General features: G+C 34.7%; 1 protein-coding gene across 1 annotated transcript in view; it reads right to left on the minus strand.

The window, feature by feature from the left end:
• Positions 1 to 3,345: 3,345 nt before the first annotated feature.
• LOC132543510 (proteasome activator complex subunit 4-like) overlaps positions 3,346 to 27,040 on the minus strand; it is a 37,753-nt gene continuing 14,058 nt past the window's right edge. The window contains exons 26-47 of the mRNA XM_060207020.1: positions 26,576 to 26,638; positions 26,100 to 26,195; positions 25,691 to 25,816; positions 24,797 to 24,988; positions 23,111 to 23,247; positions 20,370 to 20,423; positions 19,931 to 20,060; positions 19,211 to 19,452; positions 18,213 to 18,408; positions 17,815 to 17,979; positions 16,304 to 16,408; positions 15,364 to 15,455; positions 14,569 to 14,700; positions 14,147 to 14,298; positions 13,862 to 13,972; positions 13,459 to 13,541; positions 13,009 to 13,137; positions 11,365 to 11,517; positions 8,645 to 8,719; positions 8,278 to 8,484; positions 6,869 to 7,004; positions 3,346 to 6,159 (exon numbers count right to left, since the gene is read on the minus strand). Coding sequence (XP_060063003.1) covers positions 6,870 to 7,004; positions 8,278 to 8,484; positions 8,645 to 8,719; positions 11,365 to 11,517; positions 13,009 to 13,137; positions 13,459 to 13,541; positions 13,862 to 13,972; positions 14,147 to 14,298; positions 14,569 to 14,700; positions 15,364 to 15,455; positions 16,304 to 16,408; positions 17,815 to 17,979; positions 18,213 to 18,408; positions 19,211 to 19,452; positions 19,931 to 20,060; positions 20,370 to 20,423; positions 23,111 to 23,247; positions 24,797 to 24,988; positions 25,691 to 25,816; positions 26,100 to 26,195; positions 26,576 to 26,638 — 2,775 coding nt within the window. The 3' untranslated portion in view covers positions 3,346 to 6,159; position 6,869. The remainder of the gene's footprint in view (positions 6,160 to 6,868; positions 7,005 to 8,277; positions 8,485 to 8,644; positions 8,720 to 11,364; positions 11,518 to 13,008; positions 13,138 to 13,458; positions 13,542 to 13,861; positions 13,973 to 14,146; positions 14,299 to 14,568; positions 14,701 to 15,363; positions 15,456 to 16,303; positions 16,409 to 17,814; positions 17,980 to 18,212; positions 18,409 to 19,210; positions 19,453 to 19,930; positions 20,061 to 20,369; positions 20,424 to 23,110; positions 23,248 to 24,796; positions 24,989 to 25,690; positions 25,817 to 26,099; positions 26,196 to 26,575; positions 26,639 to 27,040) is intronic.

Genomic DNA, 27,040 nt, shown 5'->3' on the forward strand with positions numbered 1-27,040 from the left:
GGATATACAGCTATGTTTTAAAGCAACCGAGGAAATTCTAAGATATCAATGTATATTGAGAGATGGCATACATGAGTTATGAAAAAATTAACGGAAGAGGTAATATAAAAATTGACCGGTCTCTCAACTGTTTGGATGTCAAACGAAATACGGAATTCAGTAACGTAAACGTGTACATAAGAAAGCCAAACGTAGTTTTAGCGATGCTTACTGGACAAAATTTCGCCGTACCATAATAAAGGTGTACATACTATAAGACAGATTAAAGTCAAATTTATTAATAATCTAAGCAAAAAGCTTTCAATTCCTTCAAATCTCAATGCAAAGGACTGGACATATTCCAGGGGCACAAAGGGTGAAAATGATTGTAACCCCTGCAGTATCGAGGATGACGCTGTAACCGAGTGAGGTAATTCTTGACCTGTTTGCGCATCAGCAGAAGTCATTACTTGGACTCCTTTACTTTTGTATACGGGTCAAACCTGCAAACACGACCCTTAGCTTATCGGTTATGGTGACGAAGTCGTTGAAATGTGACTTCTAAGGTAATTTTTTTTATATCACTTAACGTCCTATCAACGGCTAAGGTCATTTCACGGCGGCGTGTTTCTATATACATTGCAAGAGCTTGTATTGTGCGCGTGCGCAGCATAGTTGGCACCCGGTCCATTAAACAAAGTAGAATTCAAAACTCTTTAGCCTCCTTTTATTTCGTCGCTTTCCTTCTCCCCTCTTTTCGTCATTTCGTCATTTTCTCCATTGACGGTAAATTATATCATTTGATTGCTTGGAGAAAAAAGAATTTTGACCCATCTTTGTGAGATTCAAAATTACTATAAGTACACATAATAATTATTTACAACTTTACTCCGATAGCATTTAAAGACAAAAATCACAAAGCGCCTGTTTTATTTATTTATTTTTTTTTTGAGGGGGGGGGGGGGTGAAAAAATAACCTCGCGGTCATCAGCAACACCTCTATTTGTATCATGTTATCGTGGTAGCAAGATTTCGAATTGTGACGTCACAACCACAATGATGTCATTTTATCCTGGATACGGCGACATTGATTCTGAACACATTCCTAAAACTTGTGACTATGACAATGGACGTATTCAAGAAGACTTCAAGTTGCAAGGTGGCGCCACTAACAGTGATTGGTGACTCTGACGGACTGGGTTCACAAAAATGCCCCGAGGAGCTCATCCGGGCCAGAAAGGGATACGAACAATGTAAGCTGAACTTTCTGACCACCGTAGTGGACAACTGGGATGGAAACACCTCAATCAGTGGTTTGATTTATCGAAAAAACGGCAATCTGATGAAGATCCCAAGTACTGAGAAAGGGGCCTCTTCCCCCGACAGCCTAGAACAAGACCAGAACTGACATGCTTCTAATGAACAGAAGGTTAAACCGCGAAACCAGACGACGGAAGGTTCTACGCAAACTCGCTGGATATCAGAAACACAAAATTCAGTCAAAACTGGAATAGGTCTCTGACACCATGCGGAATTAGATAAGAATGGACTGAGATAGCACATCTAAAGCATTTGTATCAAGAAACAGAACATCTTTGTTATAGTTTCTTGGGTATCGCCGCCTTTTCTTATAACTACTGATTGTATAAAAGCATATTTTAATTTTGAAGATAAATCAATAATCATTATCACACAGAGAACACAATTGTAAAGTGTAACTTGTAACGCATCGTACAAGTCAGCAATGTTGTATACAGAGAAAACGCATCGTAGTCAGCAATGTTGTAACAGAGCATCGTACAAGTCAGCAATGTTGTATACAGAGAAAAGTGTAACTTGTAACGCATCGTACAAGTCAGCAATGTTGTATACAGAGAAAAGTGTAACTTGCAACGCATCGTACAAGTCAGCAATGTTGTATACAGAGAAAAGTGTAACTTGTAACGTACAAGTCAGCAATGTTGTATACAGAGAAAAGTGTAACTTGTAACGCATCATACAAGTCAGCAATGTTGTATACAGAGAAAAGTGTAACTTGTAACGCATCATACAAGTCAGCAATGTTGTATACAGAGAAAAGTGTAACTTGTAAGGCATCATACAAGTCAGCAATGTTGTATACAGAGAAAAGTGTAAGTTGTAACGCATCGTACAAGTCAGCAATGTTGTATACAGAGAAAAGTGTAACTTGTAACGCATCGTACAAGTCAGCAATGTTGTATACAGAGAAAAGTGTAACTTGTAACGCATCGTACAAGTCAGCAATGTTGTATACAGAGAAAAGTGTAACTTGTAACGCATCGTACAAGTCAGCAATGTTGTATACAGGAATTGTTGGAACTTGATACGCCCAGATCGTGACCCTCTATAGAACTTCTCCACACTGGCTGGACAATTTATAGTTTACTAATAATATGTGAACTCGACAATCAATCAGATCGAAAAAATTTACTTATTTCACAAACTATGAATTTTCCCAAATGTTTGACAGACCTTCAATAGGTCCAGAAATCACTGACCCCAGCTGAAAACTTAAATATGTCTACCTTAAGCACTGTCATGTTGATTGCTTTCAAGATCTTGAGTTAACCTGTATTGCCTTTGGATATAACCATGATAAACCAGGACATTTGATCTAAGCTTCCTGTAAATACCCCTCCCCTCTTTCAAAAAAAAAAAGTTTGTAAAAGTGATGCCATGACATTGCTAAAGAGCAGTTCTCTTTACAATGACCACTAAGCACTTGAGAAATTCCTTTTGAATGGCAGTGTCATTTGTGGTTTTTTTTTTATATGTAATTGGAAGGAAGAATCAAGGATACATTTTTCCCACTGTAGCATCTCTAACACAAGACAATTTACTAAAGGGAAATTCCTGATAGGGGAGGCGAATGAGGCCACTGCACTGGTAAATTCTATAAAAATGTTGCTATCTGGGCATAGGATAAATTTCTCCCCAGTTTCGTAAGATTAACAACCAGCCTCAGTGGTCATCATCTATAAATCCTATAAATTATGTAATCTTTGGTGATTGGACTAAATTGTGCATTTAACAGTCAATGAGGTCATTCAAAATTGAAGAAAAAATAAAAGTGTTTTTTAGTCAGTACAAGTAAATTCATAGATAAATCTATAATTTTTTTCAACATAACTCCATGACAAAAGACCGAAAGAAAAAATTATCCCAAGAATCTGAGATTATGATCTTTGGTAATTGATATTATGGTATGAAGATTCATCAAAATTCACTTATACAGTTGACAGACAGATGGATGATGGATGCCATACTGTCCAAGTAACTCAAGTGGGTTCAAAATGTAAGCTCAGAGACATGAATGCTAATAAACAAAAAAACACCAATGCAATCCAAATTTGAAATTGATTTATTTACATAATATTTTACAGGGATCATATTTGACACAATATCAGATTAATTTGACACCATAGAGCTTTTGTACTTATGTTTACATTTATACAAAAGAACATTTCAGACACCATGGAAACAAAAAACCCTTATTTTGTACAGTAAAGTAATATTTCCTCAAATTTTTATACTTTTTGGAACTAAAAACTGTTTATTGAATTAAACATATATGGTTCAGACAATTTCCCATCAAAGACTTTTACCTAAGACAATTGTATCAAAAGAAATTTTAATTAAAAATGCAATAAGGAAACTTTGATCAGGAAAGCTTGATTTCTGAACTGGATAATTTTAAACTAATAAGGCAAATGGTGAACTAATCTTCTAACATACCAATAATGGATTGCTTTTTGCGAAGAAAAAAAAACCGAAGTCAATAAAAAAAAAACAACATAAATAGAAATAGAATTTGACAAAGATAGCTGTAATTTTCGTATTTGAATTTACATTTTGCCCATTGTCACTACAGCAAGTATAAAACCTGAATACATTAGAAAATTTTCTTCCATAAAATCAAAACGACAACTTTTTCATCTGGAAAACCTGCCAGTATCTTCACTATGACCATTACACATTAATTTCAATCTTTTAACCTGAAGGTGTCGCCCCCTGAATTACCTTAAATTGATAAAAATTATATTTAAAAAGTAAAATATCAACTTACTATTGTATTAAAATAAAGAATAAATGAAGAGAAGAAAAAATAAATAATATAACAAACAAAAGTACACAACATTGTGATTAACTGAATAACATATCTTAAGTTGTACTAAGGATAACAGAACTACCCTGATATCTTTAACATAGTTCTTCCCCAAACAGTGCTTAATAAATTCCAGATTTAAAACATATATGAACTGGCACTATCATATCATGTGTTTTGCAAATATATTTCTCATTTGATTTCATTGTCTATATATAGCATAAAATATTTATACTTAATTTAATGAAAAAAGCACCGGTCATATTTTGAAAATATGAACACATTACTTTATGAAAGAAGTAAATCGAAATCTTTGCATGTGATGTAAACAACTTCCTTATATTAATAGCACCTTCTTTAATAAAAGGTTAAAAGAAAATTAAGATGTGGTTTATATTTCACTAACAACGAATTTGATTAAAATCATAACCTGATCTGTGCTCCTATTCCATACACTGCTAAGTATGATCATGTTTATGGAATAAGAGCACAGACCAAGATAAAACTTTAATCAGCTTCATCAACTACAATACTGTATAATGTGATAACGAGCCGAGGCCTGGTAAAAGCCCTATCTGAAACCGTTGTTATTCTATTGAAATTGCAATTAGCTCGCCCTATATCACTCACCCAGATTTCAATAGTATCCCGCAGGCCAATTGTCAGATAAAATGTTGTGGATGAAAACCTCTTGAGCATGTCTTACATTGATGAATATATATCACCTTATATCATTATCAAAGTAAAGAATGAAATAATTTGTTTCAACATAACATGACAAATAAAACAAATATTTTAAGCATTGATCTGAAGACACAAAACAATACCATTTTTGTTTTCTGTTAACATAATTGAAAAAAAAAACCCAGCCATCATTAATTCATGCAACTGCAGTCTATTTGTGTCACATGTCATGCAAATAAGGACATTTAAAGACAAAACTTATTACTTTGAACAAATTGCTCTAATTTGTTTCCATTTAACAGAAATGATCATTACCAAACTAAAACACAACAGAAAATTTCCCCGTACCTTTTAAAGAATTCAATATGTATTTAGGTGGTAACATCATGTTAGACCTAATCAGTACTTATATTTCTTATAATTCTATTCTAAATTATATAATGTAGATACATACACTTTATATCAACTGCTGATTACAAAAATTATTCCAATATTCTAATTATAAAAATGTACTTTGTTAATATTTCTAATCAAATTATTTCAGTGAAAGTAAATAAACACTTTTTTGATTTTAAATATTTCATGAGTACCAAGACCTAATCATATACCAAAAGCATATGACTAACATTGCTTAAAGAGATATACCAGTCAGTATTATGAAAGTGGGTTACCTCCCCTTAACATAAACAGAAAGAATTTATCTTGCTTTACCAGGCTTCTTTCCAATGTTCATTATCATGATAACAAGGGTTACTTCCCCATGACTGTTAAACAAGGATATTAATTAACACACATCCATCTTTCATGCAATGCTCCAACTTATTTTCTAAAATTCACAAAACTTCAACAATTTTCAACACATGCTTCACACATTTTAAATCTAGATGTTTTAGCTTGTTATGGTTCATATATGCTTGAACCTCATTAAGGAATGGGGAAAATCATCACAATAGGATCGATTAAAAATCGAACGAAAGAAGTTTTCAGCTCTTCTACATTCAGTCTTTCATCAGTACAACAACTGTGAAGAGCCCATAATTCAGTCCATCTCTCTCCACTCATTTTCCTTCAAACATCAATCAAATAGATCAGAAATTTTATAGGTCACTCAGGTGCAAGCATTTGGAACTTTTCTTTTTCTAGGTATCAATTAATGACCTTTGACCATGGCCATATTCCTTTAAAGAAAGATTTAGGTCATGACCCTTGATAAGCCTCCCAAAGAAGTTCCCATAATTTTCTCTACATCAAATTGGAAGAGTCAACACTGTTAAAGCCAGCTGTGATTCAGGGACTATATTGTGTCCTATGAGCTCTGACCAAACTATGAACTCTGACATCCAATTGGTCCTTGATAATGACTGGACATTCTGTAATCAAAATATTGAGTATTACAACATAATGGAACAAAACATTAATTTTCATCATATTTCACATCAAACTGTAACAAGAGGCCCAGGGGGCCTGTATCGCTCACCTGGATCTTTATGACAAACAGTACTATATCTGTGTATATGTTCCACGTTTAACACATTTGACCCCTGTGACCTTGACTATGGGTCAAGTCATTTCTTTTCGCAAACATTGTTGGGCTTCATCAAAGGAACCTTCCAGCCAAATGTAGTGATTCTAGGCCTTCTGGTGTTTTGGAAGAAGTCGTTTAAAGGTTTTAACACATTTGACCTCTGTGACCTTGAATATGGGCCAAGGTCATTTCTTTTTGCAAAGGGTTTCATCAAAGGAACCTTCCAGCCAAATATGATAACTCTACGCCTTTCGGTATTTCAGGAGAAGTTGTTTAAATGAAAAGTTGATGGACACAGGTTGGACGGACAACGGATGTCGTGCTATGGCATAACCTCACTTGGCCCTTTGGGCCAGGTGAGCTAATAATGTATTGATGGGATATAAAATTTTCATGAAATCTATTTTTATTAGAGGAATCAAAAATTTTTATCTTTTCCATTTTCCTCTTGAATCAGTAGATTTTTTTCCAATTCATCTTGGAGCTAATGTAGAATAACATCAGTAAAATTACAGTAATCTGATTCTAATGTTAAAAGGGGAATTATCACACACCTTAAGCATAGTAAGTGGGAGAGACTAGGAGATCAGTGAGTATCACCAGCTGATCATCTGTGAACATTTGTTTGTGGTCATGCCAGTTGTCATGATGTGTCCTACGAAAATCTGACAGGGTCTTCTTTACCGTCATCTGTGGACAAACAGGAAATAAAAAAATCAAAATCTGTTGATGCATGGCAGAACAATACACACCTGTCCAACACCAAGTCACAAAAAAGTACACACCTGTCCAACACCAAGTCACAAAACAATATACACCTGTCCAACACCAAGTCACAAAGCACCTGTCCAACACCAAGTCACAAAGCAGTACACACCTGTCCAACACCAAGTCACAAAGCAGTACACACCTGTCCAACACCAAGTCACAAAGTCACAAAACAATAAACACCTGTAGTCACACCTGTCCAACACCAACACAGTACACAGTCACAAAGTCACAAAAGTACACACCTACACCTGTCCAACACCAAGTCACAAAGCAGTACACACCTGTCCAACACCAAGTCACAAAGCAGTACACACCTGTCCAACACCAAGTCACAAAGCAGTACACACCTGTCCAACACCAAGTTACAAAGCAGTACACACCTGTCCAACACCAAGTCACAAATCAATATTCACCTTTCCAACACCAAGTCACAAAGCAATATACACCTGTCCAACACCAAGTCACAAAGCAGTACACACCTGTCCAACACCAAGTCACAAAGCAATATACACCTGTCCAACACCAAGTCACAAAGCACCTGTCCAACACCAAGTCACAAAGCAGTACACACCTGTCCAACACCAAGTTACAAAGCAGTACACACCTGTCCAACACCAAGTCACAAATCAATATTCACCTTTCCAACACCAAGTCACAAAGCAATTTACACCTGTCCAACACCAAGTCACAAAGCAGTACACACCTGTCCAACACCAAGTCACAAAGCAATATACACCTGTCCAACACCAAGTCAAAAAGCAGTACACACCTGTCCAACACCAAGTCACAAATCAATATTCACCTTTCCAACACCAAGTCACAAGGCAATATACACCTGTCCAACACCATGTCATAAAGCACAACTTCATTCCATAATGATAATGTCTACCAATTTTCAACAAGATCGATGCAAAACTCAAAGAGAATTAATTCTGCATGAAACATTTTCAGCGAAAAATGGGACAATTCAATATCTTTGTTCAAAGTTTCAGATGTTATATAAGAATGGTCACATGTTTGTTGTGCATTATAAGTTAAATGTGTGTCAATACAACCTTGCATAACTAACTCTATTTCAAAACAGACTGATAAATTCAACATGAATAAACTTATCTAGTGTATTAATTACTTTTGTTTATCATTGAGGGTCTCACAATGCTCTAACACTTAACAAGCACCATTTGGGTGTTACCTGTATAGGCTGCGGATCGTTGACATGGTTGCTGAGATCCATAAGTATCTGTGGCATGAAGTTTGGCACATCATAGGGATATGCTTGTACAAAAGCTCCCAGGCCCAGGACTCCAGCATGTCGCTTCACCAGGGCTTCCAATGGAAGGTTGTCTTTCAACTTCTTCCTCTTTTTCACTTTTGTTCTACTGAGATGTTCAAAGTGATCCTGAAATACAATTAAAGGCAAAATAAACAAAGTTTCATTAATCTACAAAATTGTGGTGGTATTGAAAAGCTAAAAATGGAATATTGACCTAAAAAATAACAATAGTGTTAAGAAATTAAGACCTACATTATGTGAAAATGTCAAGATTAGCACCACTCACCAGCATGTGTTGATTCATCTGAAGGAACCCACAATGTAACAGTCCACTCAGTGTAATGGCGGCCATCTCTCTCACCTGTAATTACATGTAAATAGAAATTGATTACCTATGTTAACTACATACTTGTATATGTAGATGTAGTGCATTTGTTGATATTTTCAAATGCCATCAATTAAGGTACAATATGTTCAGAAAGGTCTGTCAAAAATTTGCTGTTTACCACCGTAACTTGATGTTACTACTTAGTCTTAAGGAATTGAAGTCAAGAAATATAAGACTAACCCATTCTGCCAAATTGTCAACAAAGTTGTTTTCTTTAGCACTACCATAAACATCATTTAATTTTGATTTAAATAAAACAAATGATTTCCTCATAAGTAATAACCAGGAAACTGAACCATGAATAGAAGTAATTTATCTTGGAGTCCTGGAGTAAAACAGATGTTTTTCCAGGAAAAAGCCCCTAGCATCAACACTGATTCTTGATTTCTCCAATATATTAGTTTGATATTTTTCTAGCTTCTCTCTAAACCATCAAGAAATGTTTTCCACTTTCTTCAAAGCCTCACAAAGCGTTTTTCATAGATCTCCCTTAGAAGATATTTTTTTCTTTCAGTTTTTCCTTTTATTCTTTCACCATCAGAATTATATACTGGTTTGACAGATCATAATTATATACAGGTTTGACACATCAGAATTATATACAGGTTTGACACATCAGAATTATATACCAGTTTGACACATCATAATTATATACAGGTTTGACACATCAGAATTATATACAGGTTTGACAGATCATAATTATATACCAGTTTGACATATCATAATTATATACAGGTTTGACATATTATAATTATATACCAGTTTGACATATCATAATTATATACAGGTTTGACACATCATAATTATATACAAGTTTGACACATCATAATTATATACAGGTTTGACACATCAGAATTATATACAGGTTTGACACATCAGAATTATATACCAGTTTGACACATCAGAATTATATACTGGTTTGACAGATCATAATTATATACAGGTTTGACACATCAGAATTATATACCAGTTTGACACATCAGAATTATATACCAGTTTGACACATCATAATTATATACAGGTTTGACACATCAGAATTATATACAGGTTTGACACATCAGAATTATATACAGGTTTGACACATCAGAATTATATACAGGTTTGACACATCAGAATTATATACAGGTTTGACATATCATAATTATATACAGGTTTGACATATTATAATTATATACCAGTTTGACATATCATAATTATATACAGGTTTGACACATCAGAATTATATACAAGTTTGACACATCAGAATTATATACAGGTTTGACACATCAGAATTATATACAGGTTTGACATATCATAATTATATACAGGTTTGACACATCATAATTATATACCAGTTTGACACATTAGAATTATATACCGGTTTGACACATTATAATTATATACTGGTTTGACACATCAGAATTATATACTGGTTTGACACATCAGAATTATATACTGGTTTGACACATCAGAATTATATACAGGTTTGACAGATCATAATTATATACCAGTTTGACACATCAGAATTATATACTGGTTTGACACATCATAATTATATACTGGTTTGACACATCAGAATTATATACTGGTTTGACACATCAGAATTATATACCGGTTTGACAGATCATAATTATATACAGGTTTGACACATCAGAATTATATACCAGTTTGACATATCATAATTATATACAGGTTTGACACATCAGAATTATATACCAGTTTGACAGATCATAATTATATACAGGTTTGACACATCATAATTATATACCAGTTTGACATATCATAATTATATACAGGTTTGACACATCAGAATTATATACAGGTTTGACACATCATAATTATATACAGGTTTGACACATCAGAATTATATACAGGTTTGACATATCATAATTATATACAGGTTTGACATATCATAATTATATATCAGTTTGACATATCATAATTATATACAGGTTTGACACATCAGAATTATATACAGGTTTGACATATAAATATATACCAGTTTGACATATCATAATTATATACAGGTTTGACATATCATAATTATATACAGGTTTGACACATCATAATTATATACCAGTTTGACACATTAGAATTATATACCAGTTTGACACATTAGAATTATATACTGGTTTGACACATCAGAATTATATACTGGTTTGACACATCAGAATTATATACAGGTTTGACACATCAGAATTATATACAGGTTTGACACATCAGAATTATATACAAGTTTGACACATCATAATTATATACAGGTTTGACACATCAGAATTATATACAGATTTGACACATCAGAATTATATACAGGTTTGACACATCAGAATTATATACAGGTTTGACACATCAGAATTATATACAAGTTTGACACATCAGAATTATATACAGGTTTGCCACATCAGAATTATATACAAGTTTGACACATCATAATTATATACAGGTTTGACACATCAGAATTATATACAAGTTTGACACATCATAATTATATACCAGTTTGACACATCAGAATTATATACCAGTTTGACACATCAGAATTATATACAGGTTTGACACATCATAATTATATACAGGTATGACACATCATAATTATATACAGGTTTGACACATCCATGTGGCCATGAAGATTCAGTACTCACCTCAAGCTGGTCATCACATATCAATCCGAGGACAATATCCTCAATTTCATTGATGTGCTCCGGTGTGTGGAAGGTGAAGTAGTTACAGAACACCATTACCTGAACGTAGCTGAGGATGGCTACCCGGGCATGCCAAGACTGTAGCACCGTCACCTGAAAACCCAAAACAGTGGAATTACAAGAGTCAGAACAAGACTGTAACATTGTTACCCGACAAAGCACAACAGCATGATTACAAGAGTCAGAACAAGACTGTAACATTGTTATCCGACAAAGCACAACAGCACAATTATAAGAGTCAGAACAAGACTGAAACATTGTTACCCGACAAAGCACAACAGCACAATTATAAGAGTCAGAACAAGACTGAAACATTGTTACCCGACAAAGCACAACAGCATGATTACAAGAGTCAGAACAAGACTGAAACATTGTTACCCGACAAAGCACAACAGCATGATTACAAGAGTCCGAACAAGACTGTAACATTGTTACCCGACAAAGCACAACAGCATGATTACAAGAGTCAGAACAAGACTGAAACATTGTTACCCGACAAAGCACAACAGCACGATTACAAGAGTCAGAACAAGACTGTAACATTGTTACCCGACAAAGCACAACAGCATGATTACAAGAGTCAGAACAAGACTGTAACATTGTTACCTGACAAAGCACAACAACATGGTTACAAGAGTCCGAATAAAAATGTAACATTGTTACCCGACAAAGCACAACAACATAATAAAAGAGTCAGAAAAAGACTGAAAAAATCACCACTTTACAACCCAACACATCAAGAACTATTACTGTGTAAATACTGGTCTCCACTGTGATCACATTATATTGGCTAAAAGTCTTTTGGATAGGCTACTTATAGGAGAAGGAATAAGCATGGGTTTAGTAATTTTTCTGATCAGCAATATACATAGATTGGTTTATTTCTAGGCACTGGCTTATCAAGCAAGTATAGATATAAAATGGTGATGTATGACAAAAACAAGAGGCAACTTCACATATGGGGAGTATATTATTAACATCAAAGTTAAAGGAAGGAAGATATTCATGAGATTACAAAATACTATATACACTTCAATGATATACAAATAAAATGAAAAGCTGATGTTAAAAGACAAAAACAAGAATTAAAACAAACGGAATGAAAAATAAAAGAGGATTTAAATCAATAATAACATGGACGCAAAAACAAAAGGAGAGACAACATCGATTACAAAACAGTCATAAGGCACATTTTAGAAGACATTTTTTTAGAACCCATATCAACAGTCTGTATAAATGCTATATAAGGTATTGTCAGTGGTGAGAATCTATACAAAGCAGACCTGATATTTAGATTCTATTCAAACTTTTTGAGATGATATCATTTATCTGCCATTGTATTTGTCGGATATTATTGCTGAAAACCAAAGTGTTGTTTTTACATGTAAATGATAAAGATATGCAGTCTTTACACTTCCTAATGTAACAGAGGTCATTATTTATTTCAATGCCTCTGCTTGGATTCGAACCCGGGACCCTTGGCCTACTAGTGTAATGCCCAACCAATTGAACTAAAGAGAAGTTATTTCTAGCCAAGCAGTATTTACCAGGGTTACACTAAGGCTACTGACTAATGTATCTTACCTCTCTGATGGTGGTTAGTGCTAGAGGAACCATGTCTGGCTGGACAAGAGACTGGGCAAAATAAGATAGAGCTAGCGTACAATCCGTCTTCAGTTCCTCGTCACGAGTCTCACTCTCCAGGGTACACATCTGAATAAGTCAATCAAACTTCATTATTTGCACCAGTGTCATATCTGTTTAGTATTACATCTAACATGAATGAACCCCTTATTAATAAATTTTGCATTAAATATTTTAATTTTCATCAATTAAAATAATCCATTCATCGATAGAAAAAAATTAAAATTCAATATGTTTCTGGTATTGACTATGCATACAAGTTTATTTCTAAAAACTTTTATTTTCATGAATGATATCCCATTCTGAATTTAAAATATAACCTTATGTCAACATGATGACAATACACATGTACTAAAGTTTATAACGTATAAAACATAATAAAAATCTTACAATTGGTAAAAGTTGAAAGAACTCTGGCGGTGCTGATGTGAAGTTCATCAGTAAACTTAGGCTATTCAGTACCCACTTCATCACTGAAAATATGGAAAAAACTAACAGCATAAACCAAAACAACAGTGTACTTGTATAAAGGAAATTATAATTCTGTCAAGACTCATCAGATCTACTGTCTCTGACAGACTTCTCTCTCTTCATCCATATTATCTGAGGTTAAACTCACCAGATTTACGAGGCTTTCCTCTCCTTCTTTGATTATCTAAGTTTTTAATCATGATATTTAGTTTCAAAGAAGCTTCATGCTCCTTGCTTGAGGTATCTTCGTTTGAACACACCAGACTTTCAGTCTCTAAGAGCCTTTCCTCTCCTTCTTCGAGTTGTCTGAAGTTTAACTCACCAGATTTACACAGCCTCACAGAGGCTTTCCTCTCCTCATCCTCTTCACTTTCCTCTACCTCCATTAATTCCTCTCCTTTCCCCAGGACATGGTTAGCTCCACCTCCATTCTCTGAAATGTACAATGAAAATTCAAATCTGATGTTTAACAAGCAATTTCATTCATCAATATCTTAAAGGTTTAGAATAAGTGATGAATATCCTTAGCTATTTAGTGATTCATCAATACCTTTAACTATCAAAATAAAGTTGTAGTTCTATTTATCTCAATATAAATGTGACTTACTGATGCTCTCTGTAGCTGCCTCATCCAGCACAATGTGTTTCAGCCCGTCAATTTGTGGCAAGACAACTTTCATAAAATCTTCACGCTTCGGTGACAATGTCACACTTGTAGGACTCATACAGTAGTCGTACAAGAATATACTTGACAGGATACTGAAAGTGTTAAAAAATTCACAATCTTTCTTCATAATCATGACAAAAAATAAATGTTAAGAAAATTATTTCTTTTCTTGCAATGTACAAGACTTTGCTACCACAGTAGTGAATACTTAAGGTTGTATACTACCTTATTTACTTAAGATATGTAAGGTGGCATATAACTCAATCATAGATATACAGTATTATGGAATATAGCTGTGAAAAAATGTGTAAGCTTAATAGACCTGATCGTTTTACAGGAAACTTGACATTTCAAAGTCCTACCTTCCAATTCTGTCCCGTACATTTTTGTACGGATGAGAGAGATGAGGCATGAGGTAGTCCAGAAGTCTGTGTAATAGTTTTGACACCCTCCACTCCTGCTGGCTCAGAGCACTCTGTATTCCATACAGCCGACTACCAAACAACAACATCACAACAATGGTTTCAACTATGACACATTAAAAACATCCACACATGTTTAGGCTTGCTATGGAATATTGAAATATTATAATAACTCTTTTCCTTTATAAAAGTGTTGAAATTTAAATTTTTTTTTTCCTGCTACCGATCTCTATATCCTATAAACAAGAAATGAGGAAAATATGTTATCGAGTTTTAAAACTGAAGTTAGTTGCATATATCACTTCATTTGAGAAATAGGACAAATCAAATTTTGAACCATTGATTAGATTTTGCAAATATTCTATTTTGCAAACTTACCTCTTCTGACATATTTGCAAATACATGATTTTGCAAACAATGATCTAGAAATGACTTCAGATTTGTGAATGATTGGCTGTTAAATATATGGACTTGGATATTGTTTACCAGATCAGCATGGCTGTGATCAAGAATTATTTCTGTACAAATAATTTCGAAGGATTTGAATTCGGGAGCGACTCCTCACATACTAACGTAAAAATAAATCTCACACAAAAAAGTGATTTACAGCATTCTCCTTCAGGGGGAAGCTGTTCTGTATTCTGACACCTAACAATGAAGCTGTTGGGCCTCCATATCTTCCAATCAAATATATAATGCCTTACTGCTTATTTATTAACAAACTGCTCATCATACCTAGAATCTCCGAAGGAGCCTCCTTCTCCACTCAGAGGATTTTCCATGACTAGTTCAAAATACCAATGTAGTTTTCTTGGATCCCGGCTTTCCTGTAAACAGTAAAAACATTCCAAGTCAAAAATTTATTTTTCCTTCGACAACTCAACATACTACCTGCATAATATTTAAAACATAATTACTCTGTATGTCCATCTATAAGCCCGCCTCCACCTTTTCTGGAAGAGAAGTCAGATGCAATTAATCAAAGCACATAAAATCTTGCTAACTTCACTGACTTACCAATACAATATTCAGCATTTTAATTCTTCCCTTACCTTATCCCCAGCTACATAGTAATATGGCTGCAATAAACTCCTATTACTATATTCACCACAAGTTAAAATGGAACACATTTTACAACTGGGACATTTATTGAACTGGAAATTTTGAAACTGTATATTTAGCTCATCCTATAATAATTCTCATATCTGATACAGATAACGTATATTTATCATGGATTACTTGGTGTCTGAACCATATCAACCACGTCATGTAAAAACAGCCTTACTTTCTCAGGGTGAAGGATTGCCCTCTGTTAGTAGTAGCCCATGACTTAATCTAGGATCTAGGCAATACTACCTCTTGTGGAAAAAGGGGATTTTTGGGCCAATTTTGAGAAATGAGAGTCCTTATGGTAGAAATTCAAAAGAGGGATAGAGTTAAAATATATGACATACATGAAGAATACATGAATTAAATATCGAGGTAAGGTCAATATTTCTTTATCATGATTAGTATCATTTGAAAATATGTTAAGTAAAAATATACTAATTAGCTCTGATTTGGAAAAAATGACAGTATATTTTCTTGATAGGGAATCTGTTTATAGGCCGGTGTGGTAAACTTAGCACTTAGGGAGTACTTGATGGTATAATAGATTAATCCCTAAATAACCTACCGATATGACAGTAAAGAATGTGCCCCAGTCATCCAACGTTTCCACTGTCATGTTGTTCAGTGCCTTTTTCAGGAGAGGTGTTGTCCACTTCCACAAGGATTCCACCTGGGTCCAAAAATTGGAAAACATTTACACAACTTCTAAAAAGAGGAATTCTGACAATCATATCAGTCCATTATGTTATGCATAACGGGTGTCTGTTCACTGGCCAGTACTTCATGTAATAACATAGATTAGTTTATATATTGAAATACTCTCAATACTGCAGGGTTAGGTTATAGACAGTATGTTTTCATAGGGACTACAGTTTTATCATTGTAAGGCTAGTGTCTAGAATGAAGCCTAATGCTTGTTTCTTACCACATTATAGAGCCAGAGTTTGGCTGTACCTTAAGGTAGGGCCAGTATTTACATTGTACCCTACAGTAGGGCCAGTATTTAGATTGTACACTACAGTAGGGCCAGTATTTAGATTGTATCCTACAGTAGGGCCAGTATTTAGATTGTACACTACAGTAGGGCCAGTATTTAGATTGTACACTACAGTAGGGCCAGTATTTAGATTGTACACTACAGTAGGGCCAGTATTTAGATTGTACCCTACAGTAGGGCCAGTATTTAGATTGTACACTACAGTAGGGCCAGTATTTAGATTGTACCCTACAGTAGGGCCAGTATTTAGATTGTACACTACAGTAGGGCCAGTATTTAGATTGTACACTACAGTAGGGCCAGTATTTAGATTGTACACTACAGTAGGGCCAGTATTTAAATTAAACACTACAGTAGGGCCAGTATTTAGATTGTACCCTACAGTAGGGCCAGTATTTAGATTGAACACTACAGTAGGGCCAGTATTTAGATTGTACCTTACAGTAGGGCCAGTATTTAGATTGTACACTACAGTAGGGCCAGTATTTAGATTGTACACTACAGTAGGGCCAGTATTTAGATTGTACACTACAGTAGGGCCAGTATTTAGATTGTACACTACAGTAGGGCCAGTATTTAGATTGTACACTACAGTAGGGCCAGTATTTAGATTGTACACTACAGTAGGATTGCTACAGTAGGGCCAGTATTTAGATTGTACACTACAGTAGGGCCAGTATTTAGATTGTACACTACAGTAGGGCCAGTATTTAGATTGTACACTACAGTAGGGCCAGTATTTAGATTGTACACTACAGTAGGGCCAGTATTTAGATTGCACACTACAGTAGGGCCAGTATTTAGATTGTACACTACAGTAGGGCCAGTATTTAGATTGTACACTACAGTAGGGCCAGTATTTAGATTGTACACTACAGTAGGGCCAGTATTTAGATTGTACACTACAGTAGGGCCAGTATTTAGATTGTACACTACAGTAGGGCCAGTATTTAGATTGTACACTACAGTAGGGCCAGTATTTAGATTGTACACTACAGTAGGGCCAGTATTTAGATTGAACACTACAGTAGGGCCAGTATTTAGATTGTACACTACAGTAGGGCCAGTATTTAGACTACCTTTTCATAGGACCAGTGTTTTGACCCGCGTAAGATCCCTGACAACATCTCCATGGCACACCTCTGACTACTGTCATGAGTGTCGTGACTTGTGTCATTGATAAGACGTTCTATATGTGGCTTCAACAGCTCAAGGAAAGTGTCACCAAAGTTACGATGTAAGCCCTGAAAAAATACTGCTTATATATTACAAAATCACAGATTGATATTTGAAATATACTTTAGGAGTGAGCGTTACACATCTAAATTTAAATTACAAAATTTACATTTACAAAATTAATATACAAAAGTGTTTTTTATGGTTTAATGAATTTATGTATAAACTCAAAAGATTATTATGTTTTCTTTTCTATGAAGCAAAGAGAATTCTGTTTTAGCTCAACAGTACTTCACTGTACCTTAAATAAAGTCATGGTCTTTGTTCGAAATTTGTCTTTCCTTTTATGTTCCTCCAATGCAAGGAATTCCACAAACTTATCCACAAATTCAGGATTTATCAAGTTCTCATACAGTGGAACTTCCTCTTCACGTAGTTCCTCTAACTTCCGCTCTAACTTTGGCTGTTCTGAGGTAGGAGCGTACGTCTTCATCTCTCTGGAAAATAAGGTACATGATAACTCTCTGAAAGTTCAACAAATAACATCACAAAACTCTTCATAATGTTCCATCTATTTCAAAACTGTTGGATGTGAACTTACAATGACGACATCAACAAGAATTCTCTCACAGAAGTAAATGCTTTCATTGTTATAGTGTGTGAACATCAATGAAAAAAAGGACATTTTAAGTATAATTACTACATAACAGTAACGTTTCTCACAATTCTACGAAGCAACCTAACACTGGAAGATGATCCCCTCCCTACTCAAAGGAACTTTCCAATGGTATGTGACATGAACTTATATACTGAGCCCAGAAAGAATTCAAGAACAAGCCCTGTACACCTTACATAATATTCTGACCAATGAATAAAGGATAGTGGCATCTGAATCATATCATTCACAAAACAAGCAAATTGTCTTTTTCATTTCTACACAAACCTGCTTTTAGATAGTATCTACTACAGTAACAGGTCACCAAGTGCTCTGCTGTGTGTTTGACAGAACAGTGAAAATGCATCAAATATGATCATAAGCGGAATGTGACCAACACAATATTAAGTGGTTTCCATGGTGCTATCCCCCTCACATGTAGGGCATTGATTCTAACAAACATATCTGTATTCACAGATCATATAAGTTTACTTTCATGATATCCAGAAATGGAAAATTTTCTTGATTTTAAATGGTAACTGAAATCCTTGGAGACAATTTCACTCCAATTAAAGTCAGATATGGCAATTAACTACATATAAATAGAATACTTTCCACCTACAACAAGAATACTGTCAGCTTACTTTGGCCAGTTATAGTATCCCCAGTGTGTTTTCTCCACAAATGTGCAGCTGTCCCATTGTTCTTTTGTCAGAGGTAGTTTTTCGTTATCATAACATATCCAAAGGTTATCATTGCGATTTCCTGGCCGGAAGTCGCCATCAGAGGGCGCCGTTGTACCTGAGACTTTGAATGGGTCAAATATTCTTGACTTGTGCCTTCTCTTCTGCTGTTTCAGGACTGCAGAAATCGAGCTAAGTGACAGCTGTGTGTTATATAAATGGGTTACATTAACAACATTATGAACAGTAAGCTTTCACCACTAGTCCAGCAAACAATGGTTTAAGGCAGGGTGAAGTGCACCAGTCAAAATTTTTAGGAGATTCTGAAAATCTTTATACTGTTCAACACAAGTTCAGTTACAAACAATTTAAAACCTGATTTTTCTTTTAATGTCTTACTGTAAAAACAATTTCATTGCATTATTAAAAACATGGAAGCCAGTCAATTGATAAAAGATATTTTTGTTTTTGGTAAAATTACATCAAATTTTTCATTTTAATTAGCATTCTGAATTAATTTTCTTAATATCTGAGGGCAAGAACAATGGAAAATGTCATTAAAAAAAAAATTTTTTGTAGAAAAAATAGCCATTATTAAACTTAAAATGACAATAATCAGTGAAAGAAAAATCAACAACTGATAAATTATCCAAAAAGCAATGAAATGTCATCACAACTTACCTTTCTCACATAGAGAGAATCATGTATCATGCCTTTAGTGTAAAGTCTGACAGCACAGGCAGGTGTTAGGATATCATGACGCAACAACAGGCACAACAGTTCCATACCGATCTGAGAGAATTTCCACATCCTTGAGGAGACAAACAAAACAGCTTATTTTTTCCTGATTTACCTGTGGTGTACATTGTTTACAACTATACTGTACTACTATTAAATGTTCAATCAAAGTAATTTATTCAGTTCTGATCTAAATTTCATTTAAATCACACTGTTGAACAAGGGTTGACATATCAGGTCAACATCAATTTTTTTACCAACAAACCTAATTCTTAAATTTTTCAAGATAGTTTAAAGTTTGGGTGTAGTAGTCTTGATCTAGGAGCCAGTAATCTGTGCAGTGATGTCTAAAACATCTAAAACATTAGGAGGAATAACTTACAAGTTTCCATTTTCAATCAGATCAACAAGATCAGCTACCAACTTGTGGTACAATCTGTAAAGAGAAAGCAATCACACTACATTGACCTGGTCCAATTACATCAAACAGTTAAAGCTGGTCCAATTACATCAAACAGTTAAAGCTGGTCCAATTACATCTAACAGTTAAAGCTGGTCCAATTACATCAAACAGTTAAAGCTGGTCCAATTACATCAAACAGTTAAAGCTGGTCCAATTACATCAAACAGTTAAAGCTGGTCCAATTACATCAAACAGTTAAAGCTGGTCCAATTACATCAAACAGTTAAAGCTGGTCCAATTACATCAAACAGTTAAAGCTGGTCCAATTACATCAAACAGTTAAAGCTGGTCCAATTACATCAAACAGTTAAAGCTGGTCCAATTACATCAAACAGTTAAAGCTGGTCCAATTACATCAAACAGTTAAAGCTGGTCCAATTACATCAAACAGTTAAAGCTGGTCCAATTACATCAAACAGTTAAAGCTGGTCCAATTACATCAAACAGTTAAAGCTGGTCCAATTACATCAAACAGTTAAAGCTGGTCCAATTACATCAAACAGTTAAAGCTGGTCCAATTACATCAAACAGTTAAAGCTGGTCCAATTACATCAAACAGTTAAAGCTGGTCCAATTACATCAAACAGTTAAAGCTGGTCCAATTACATCAAACAGTTAAAGCTGGTTCAATTACATCAAACAGTTAAAGCTGGTTCAATTACATCAAACAGTTAAAGCTGGTTCAATTACATCAAACAGTTAAAGCTGGTTCAATTACATCAAACAGTTAAAGCTGGTTCAATTAAATCAAACAGTTAAAGCTGGTCCAATTACATCAAACAGTTAAAGCTGGTTCTCAATTACATCAAACAGTTAAAGCTAGTTCAATTACATCAAATAGTAAGAACTGGTTCAATTACATCAAACAGTTAAAGCTGGTCAAATTACATCAAATAGTTAAAGCTGGTCCAATTACATCAAACAGTTAAAGCTGGTCCAATTACATCAAACAGTTAAAGCTGGTTCAATTACATCAAACAGTTAAAGCTGGTTCAATTACATCAAACAGTTAAAGCTGGTTTAATTACATCAAACAGTTAAAGCTGGTTCAATTACATCAAACAGTTAAAGCTGGTTTAATTACATCAAACAGTTAAAGCTGGTCCAATTACATCAAACAGTTAAAGCTGGTTCAATTACATCAAACAGTTAAAGCTGGTTCAATTACATCAAACAGTTAAAGCTGGTCCAATTACATCAAACAGTTAAAGCTGGTCCAATTACATCAAACAGTTAAAGCTGGTCCAATTACATCAAACAGTTAAAGCTGGTTCAATTACATCAAACAGTTAAAGCTGGTCCAATTACATCAAACAGTTAAAGCTGGTCCAATTACATCAAATAGTTAGAACTGGTCCAATTACATCAAAGCGTTAGAACTGGTTCAATTACATCAAACAGTTAAAGCTGGTCCAATTACATCAAACAGTTAAAGCTGGTCCAATTACATCAAACAGTTAAAGCTGGTCCAATTACATCAAACAGTTAAAGCTGGTTCAATTACATCAAACAGTTAAAGCTGGTCCAATTACATCAAACAGTTAAAGCTGGTCCAATTACATCAAACAGTTAAAGCTGGTCCAATTACATCAAACAGTTAAAGCTGGTCCAATTACATCAAACAGTTAAAGCTGGTCCAATTACATCAAACAGTTAAAGCTGGTCCAATTACATCAAACAGTTAAAGCTGGTCCAATTACATCAAACAGTTAAAGCTGGTTCAATTACATCAAACAGTTAAAGCTGGTCCAATTACATCAAACCGTAAGAACTGGTTCAATTACATCAAACAGTTAAAGCTGGTCCAATTACATCAAACAGTTAAAGCTGGTCCAATTACATCAAACAGTTAAAGCTGGTCCAATTACATCAAACAGTTAAAGCTGGTTCAATTACATCAAACAGTTAAAGCTGGTCCAATTACATCAAACAGTTAAAGCTGGTTCAATTACATCAAACAGTTACAGCTGGTTCAATTACATCAAACAGTTAAAGCTGGTCCAATTACATCAAACAGTTAAAGCTGGTCCAATTACATCAAACACAGTGCTCCAGATAGCCTGCGTGAATGCGTTTTCACGCACAATATTTCTAATTTCACGCTAGGAAAAAAAACAGTTAAAGCTGGTCAATTACATCAAACAGTTAAAGCTGGTCCAATTACGGCAGTTAAACTGGTTCAATTACATCAAGTTAGTTAAAACTCAATTAACATCAAACAGACACTTATTAAAGCTGGTCCAATTACATCAAGCGTTTCTGGTGATCAAACAGTTAAAGCTGGTTCAATTACATAGCAAACAGCTGTCAAAAATGTTTACAAATTCAGTGTTACCCTAATATGGAAAAACATACACTTGATGAAACAGGGGTCCAATTACAAAACCCTCAATTTATAAAGGTAGGAGTGAAAACCCCACATGTCAAAAAGTTATCTGGAGCACTGAAACAGTTAAAGCTGGTCCAACTACATCAAACAGTTAAAGTTGGTTCAATTACATCAAACAGTTAAAGCTGGTCCAATTACATCAAACAGTTAAAGCTGGTTCAATTACATCAAACAGCTAAAGCTGATTCAAAGTACAAATTTTCATCATTTAGATATTTTGAATAACAATTTTTGAATAGCTAATATTAATTACTTATAATGAAATACATACGCTTTGTCCTTGTTGCTTGTTTTCTCCTCTCGAATTCTAGCAGCCTCTAAATCCTGATCCGTCAGGACTGGGAAGGAAGCGTGACGTGTCCCGGTGTCCAGCAGGGCTTTTGCTGCCTCTATTGCTGAGGGCCTTGTCTAAAACACACAATAAACAGGTGGAAAAAGTAGAATATTCAGTGGCTTAAAATGTCAAAAATTGAAATACAGTAAGAGTCAAGTCTATCGCAGCCTGCTAACGAGTTCAATCTAGATGCAAGAAATGACTGTTTTATTAGTACCAGGTACATGGAGTAAAGTTTGAATGTTGAATATTGACAATTTAGCAATGTATATCTTATGTACAAATAGCATTATCGTCAAAATTCTTCATCAAACAATTTGTTGATACATTTTATTTCAAATAATTTATTGATGCCCCCCCACCCCCCTCCTTCAAATCCTAATAAACCCTCTGTAATGAAGTCTTGTTACCTTCAAATCCTAATAAACCCTCTGTAATGAAGTCTTGTTACCTTCAAATCCTAAAAACCCTCTGTAATGAAGTCTTGTTACCTTCAAATCCTACCAACCCTCTGTAATGAAGTCTTGTTACCTTCAAATCCTAAAAATTTCTGTAATGAAGTCTTGTTACCTTCAAATCCTAAAAACCCTCTGTAATGAAGTCTTGTTACCTTCAAATCCTAAAAACCCTCTGTAATGAAGTCTTGTTACCTTCAAATCCTAAAAACCCTCTGTAATGAAGTCTTGTTACCTTCAAATCCTAAAAACCCTCTGTAATGATGTCTTGTTACCTTCAAATCCTAAAAACCCTCTGTAATGAAGTCTTGTTACCTTCAAATCCTAAAAACCCTCTGTAATGAAGTCTTGTTACCTTCAAATCCTAAAAACCCTCTGTAATGAAGTCTTGTTACCTTCAAATCCTAAAAACCCTCTGTAATGAAGTCTTGTTACCTTCAAATCCTAAAAACCCTCTGTAATGATGTCTTGTTACCTTCAAATCCTAAAAACCCTCTGTAATGATGTCTTGTTACCTTCAAATCCTAAAAACCCTCTGTAATGAAGTCTTGTTACCTTCAAATCCTAAAAACCCTCTGTAATGAAGTCTTGTTACCTTCAAATCCTAAAAACCCTCTGTAATGAAGTCTTGTTACCTTCAAATCCTAAAAACCTTCTGTAATGAAGTCTTGTTACCTTCAAATCCTAAAAACCCTCTGTAATGAAGTCTTGTTACCTTCAAATCCTAAAAACCCTCTGTAATGAAGTCTTGTTACCTTCAAATCCTAAAAACCCTCTGTAATGAAGTCTTGTTACCTTCAAATCCTAAAAACCCTCTGTAATGAAGTCTTGTTACCTTCAAATCCTAAAAACCCTCTGTAATGAAGTCTTGTTACCTTCAAATCCTAAAAACCCTCTGTAATGAAGTCTTGTTACCTTCAAATCCTAAAAACCCTCTGTAATGAAGTCTTGTTACCTTCAAATCCTAAAAACCCTCTGTAATGATGTCTTGTTACCTTCAAATCCTAAAAACCCTCTGTAATGAAGTCTCATGCTGCAATATTATGCTTGACAAATGACACTGGTAGAACTAGCTGATATTCTTTCTGTTAACTCTCAAATTCTATAGCTACTATGGAAAGGAAATTTTGTTTTCACAAGTTTTTATATCTTCTTTCTTCACACTTACTTTGACTACTATGGAAACACTTTCCATGTTCTTGACGACTTTGTTGATGATCTCGTCAATCACCTTAAGGATGGAAGGTTTCTCAGAATGTTGTGCCTGTGTGATGGCAGTCCATACCTCCCCAAGTACTGCCCAGTTACACTTCATCGCTATGTTCTTCTTGCCAGATCCAAGCAGAGTATACAGCGTCCCCTAAAATTTGTCAACTTTGTCATCAGATACATAAATTTAATGTCATAAGCATATCACATTTATCTCTTTCTAAAATAGTTGCAAAACCATTGATAGTCGAGATTGATTGTCATTTTTTTCTAGGAGAATACTACAACAAATAAAACATGGTTGTTTAATGTCACAAGGCCAACATTGTCTGGTTGCCCCAATACAGGCCCGTTCACAGGTAGTAAGATTTGCACATTTTTAAGAACTGGTGATCAAATATATAGATGTATCATACATTTTCTGAGATTTTTTCCCTGTAGAGATGTTTGCTGGGTATTTTTAAGTTTTCTTCATAGACAGTGAATATAGTGAAATCAAATCCCCCAGGATTATTACCAACTATACAGTTTACCATAATGTAAAGTTTTCAAATGAAAGAACAGGTACATTGTATGAAAGAAGAATAGTTCTTTTAATATTCTCATAGAATAGTTCTATTCTACCAAGTTATTCCATTAGATATTATGATAGGAAGTTTACAAATGAAGGTCCAGCATTATTCTAAAGGAGCACAGTTTTCTAGTTTACCTAGTTGTATAATTAGACACTGTGATGGTGGGGGGTTGGAAATAACAAGTAAACGACTGATGAACTGCATTCCCTCCCTCTATCATCAACAGAAACCAGGACAATATTATGGATATGATAAATTACAGTAGACATGAGACTTACTTTGAACACATGCTCTGGAGTGTTGCTGTCCTTTAGGTTTTGGACTATGACTGGAACTGTACAGCGGTAGGAGTAATGAAGATTATGGAATCCTAGGAATAGCACACCTTGGGCCGTCTTTCTCACCTGTAAACAAACATCCTATACTAAACATGGCACTATAGTGTTACTATCTCTGACACAATCTAACATGCATTGAGCTGGTATGAATTACATTTCATCCTTTCAGAGAGATACCATCCATGGAAATTCAACCCTGCATGCTATAGATCAGGACCAGACTGAGGGTCTGTGCTAGTCCATAAAGTAGATAATTCAATAGTAAATAACTAGGGTTACCATGTCAACAATGAGTATTTTATTTAATTAAAATGTGAATACAGTGGGCTTTGATATCAGATTTACATACATCACTGTATCGGCTCACAGACAAGCTCAGGAGATCCAACAGCATGGTCTTATGTCTCTCAGTGAAAAGCCGTCTACAGCCATTCAACATTCGAAGCTGAAACAGAGTCAGGCCACCAATTATCCTAATAATGCTGATCAAGAAATGTGTGGGTTTGAATGATTTTAAACAGACTCCAATGAATCAAGCTGAAATTCGCCAGGAAATAAAATTTATAACTTTATAAAATTTATTGTAAATAAATGAAATTTTAGTACATTATCACCTTTTGATAGACAACATAAAGAAACCCTAATTAGCCCAATCATATTTCAGCACAATACTCCCTGTGCGAAAAGTTGTGAAAATCAGATTACGAAACGGATAAAACAAGTACATTTATAGTATACTTATGTGTCATTTTCAAATGTATTTCTGTAAGATAAGATACCCAGAAGAGGTGTTATATATGTCAGAACAATAAATCTGTATCTTACCTCCTGCTGCAGTTGTACTCGATCTACAAGTATTGCTCGTATATGGCGTTTCTTAGTCCTCATCTGTCAACAAGCAAATTCACAAGTGAATCTAGGTTTTATTACTCAAGCTTCATGAAAAATCATGACTGAATGTGTTATTCATATAAGTCTAGGACTTCCCAAATATCCAGCAATTTCAAGCTCTCATAAGGATGTTAGATGACACAGTGACACTAGAATCCAAGGTTGGGTTGGAAAAACATCTGCCATTTGCATCAAGATTTAAGCATACTTTAAATGCTAATTTTATCAAATCTCTTTCAGAACAATGAAGGCAAAAAATGATTGTCCAGTAACAAGCAAAATGATTCCAAAGTGCATTTCTTCCAGAGACTAACTAGCTGTTTCTACAATCTCATTTGTCCAGGGACAAGCTAAATGATTTCATAATCCCTCTCATCCAGGGATGAACTAGTTGTTTTC

The sequence above is a fragment of the Ylistrum balloti genome, unplaced genomic scaffold, assembly GCF_031769215.1.
Source record: "Ylistrum balloti isolate Yb309-2 unplaced genomic scaffold, AGI_CSIRO_Ybal_v1 Utg369758, whole genome shotgun sequence".
NCBI lineage: Eukaryota > Metazoa > Mollusca > Bivalvia > Pectinida > Pectinidae > Ylistrum > Ylistrum balloti.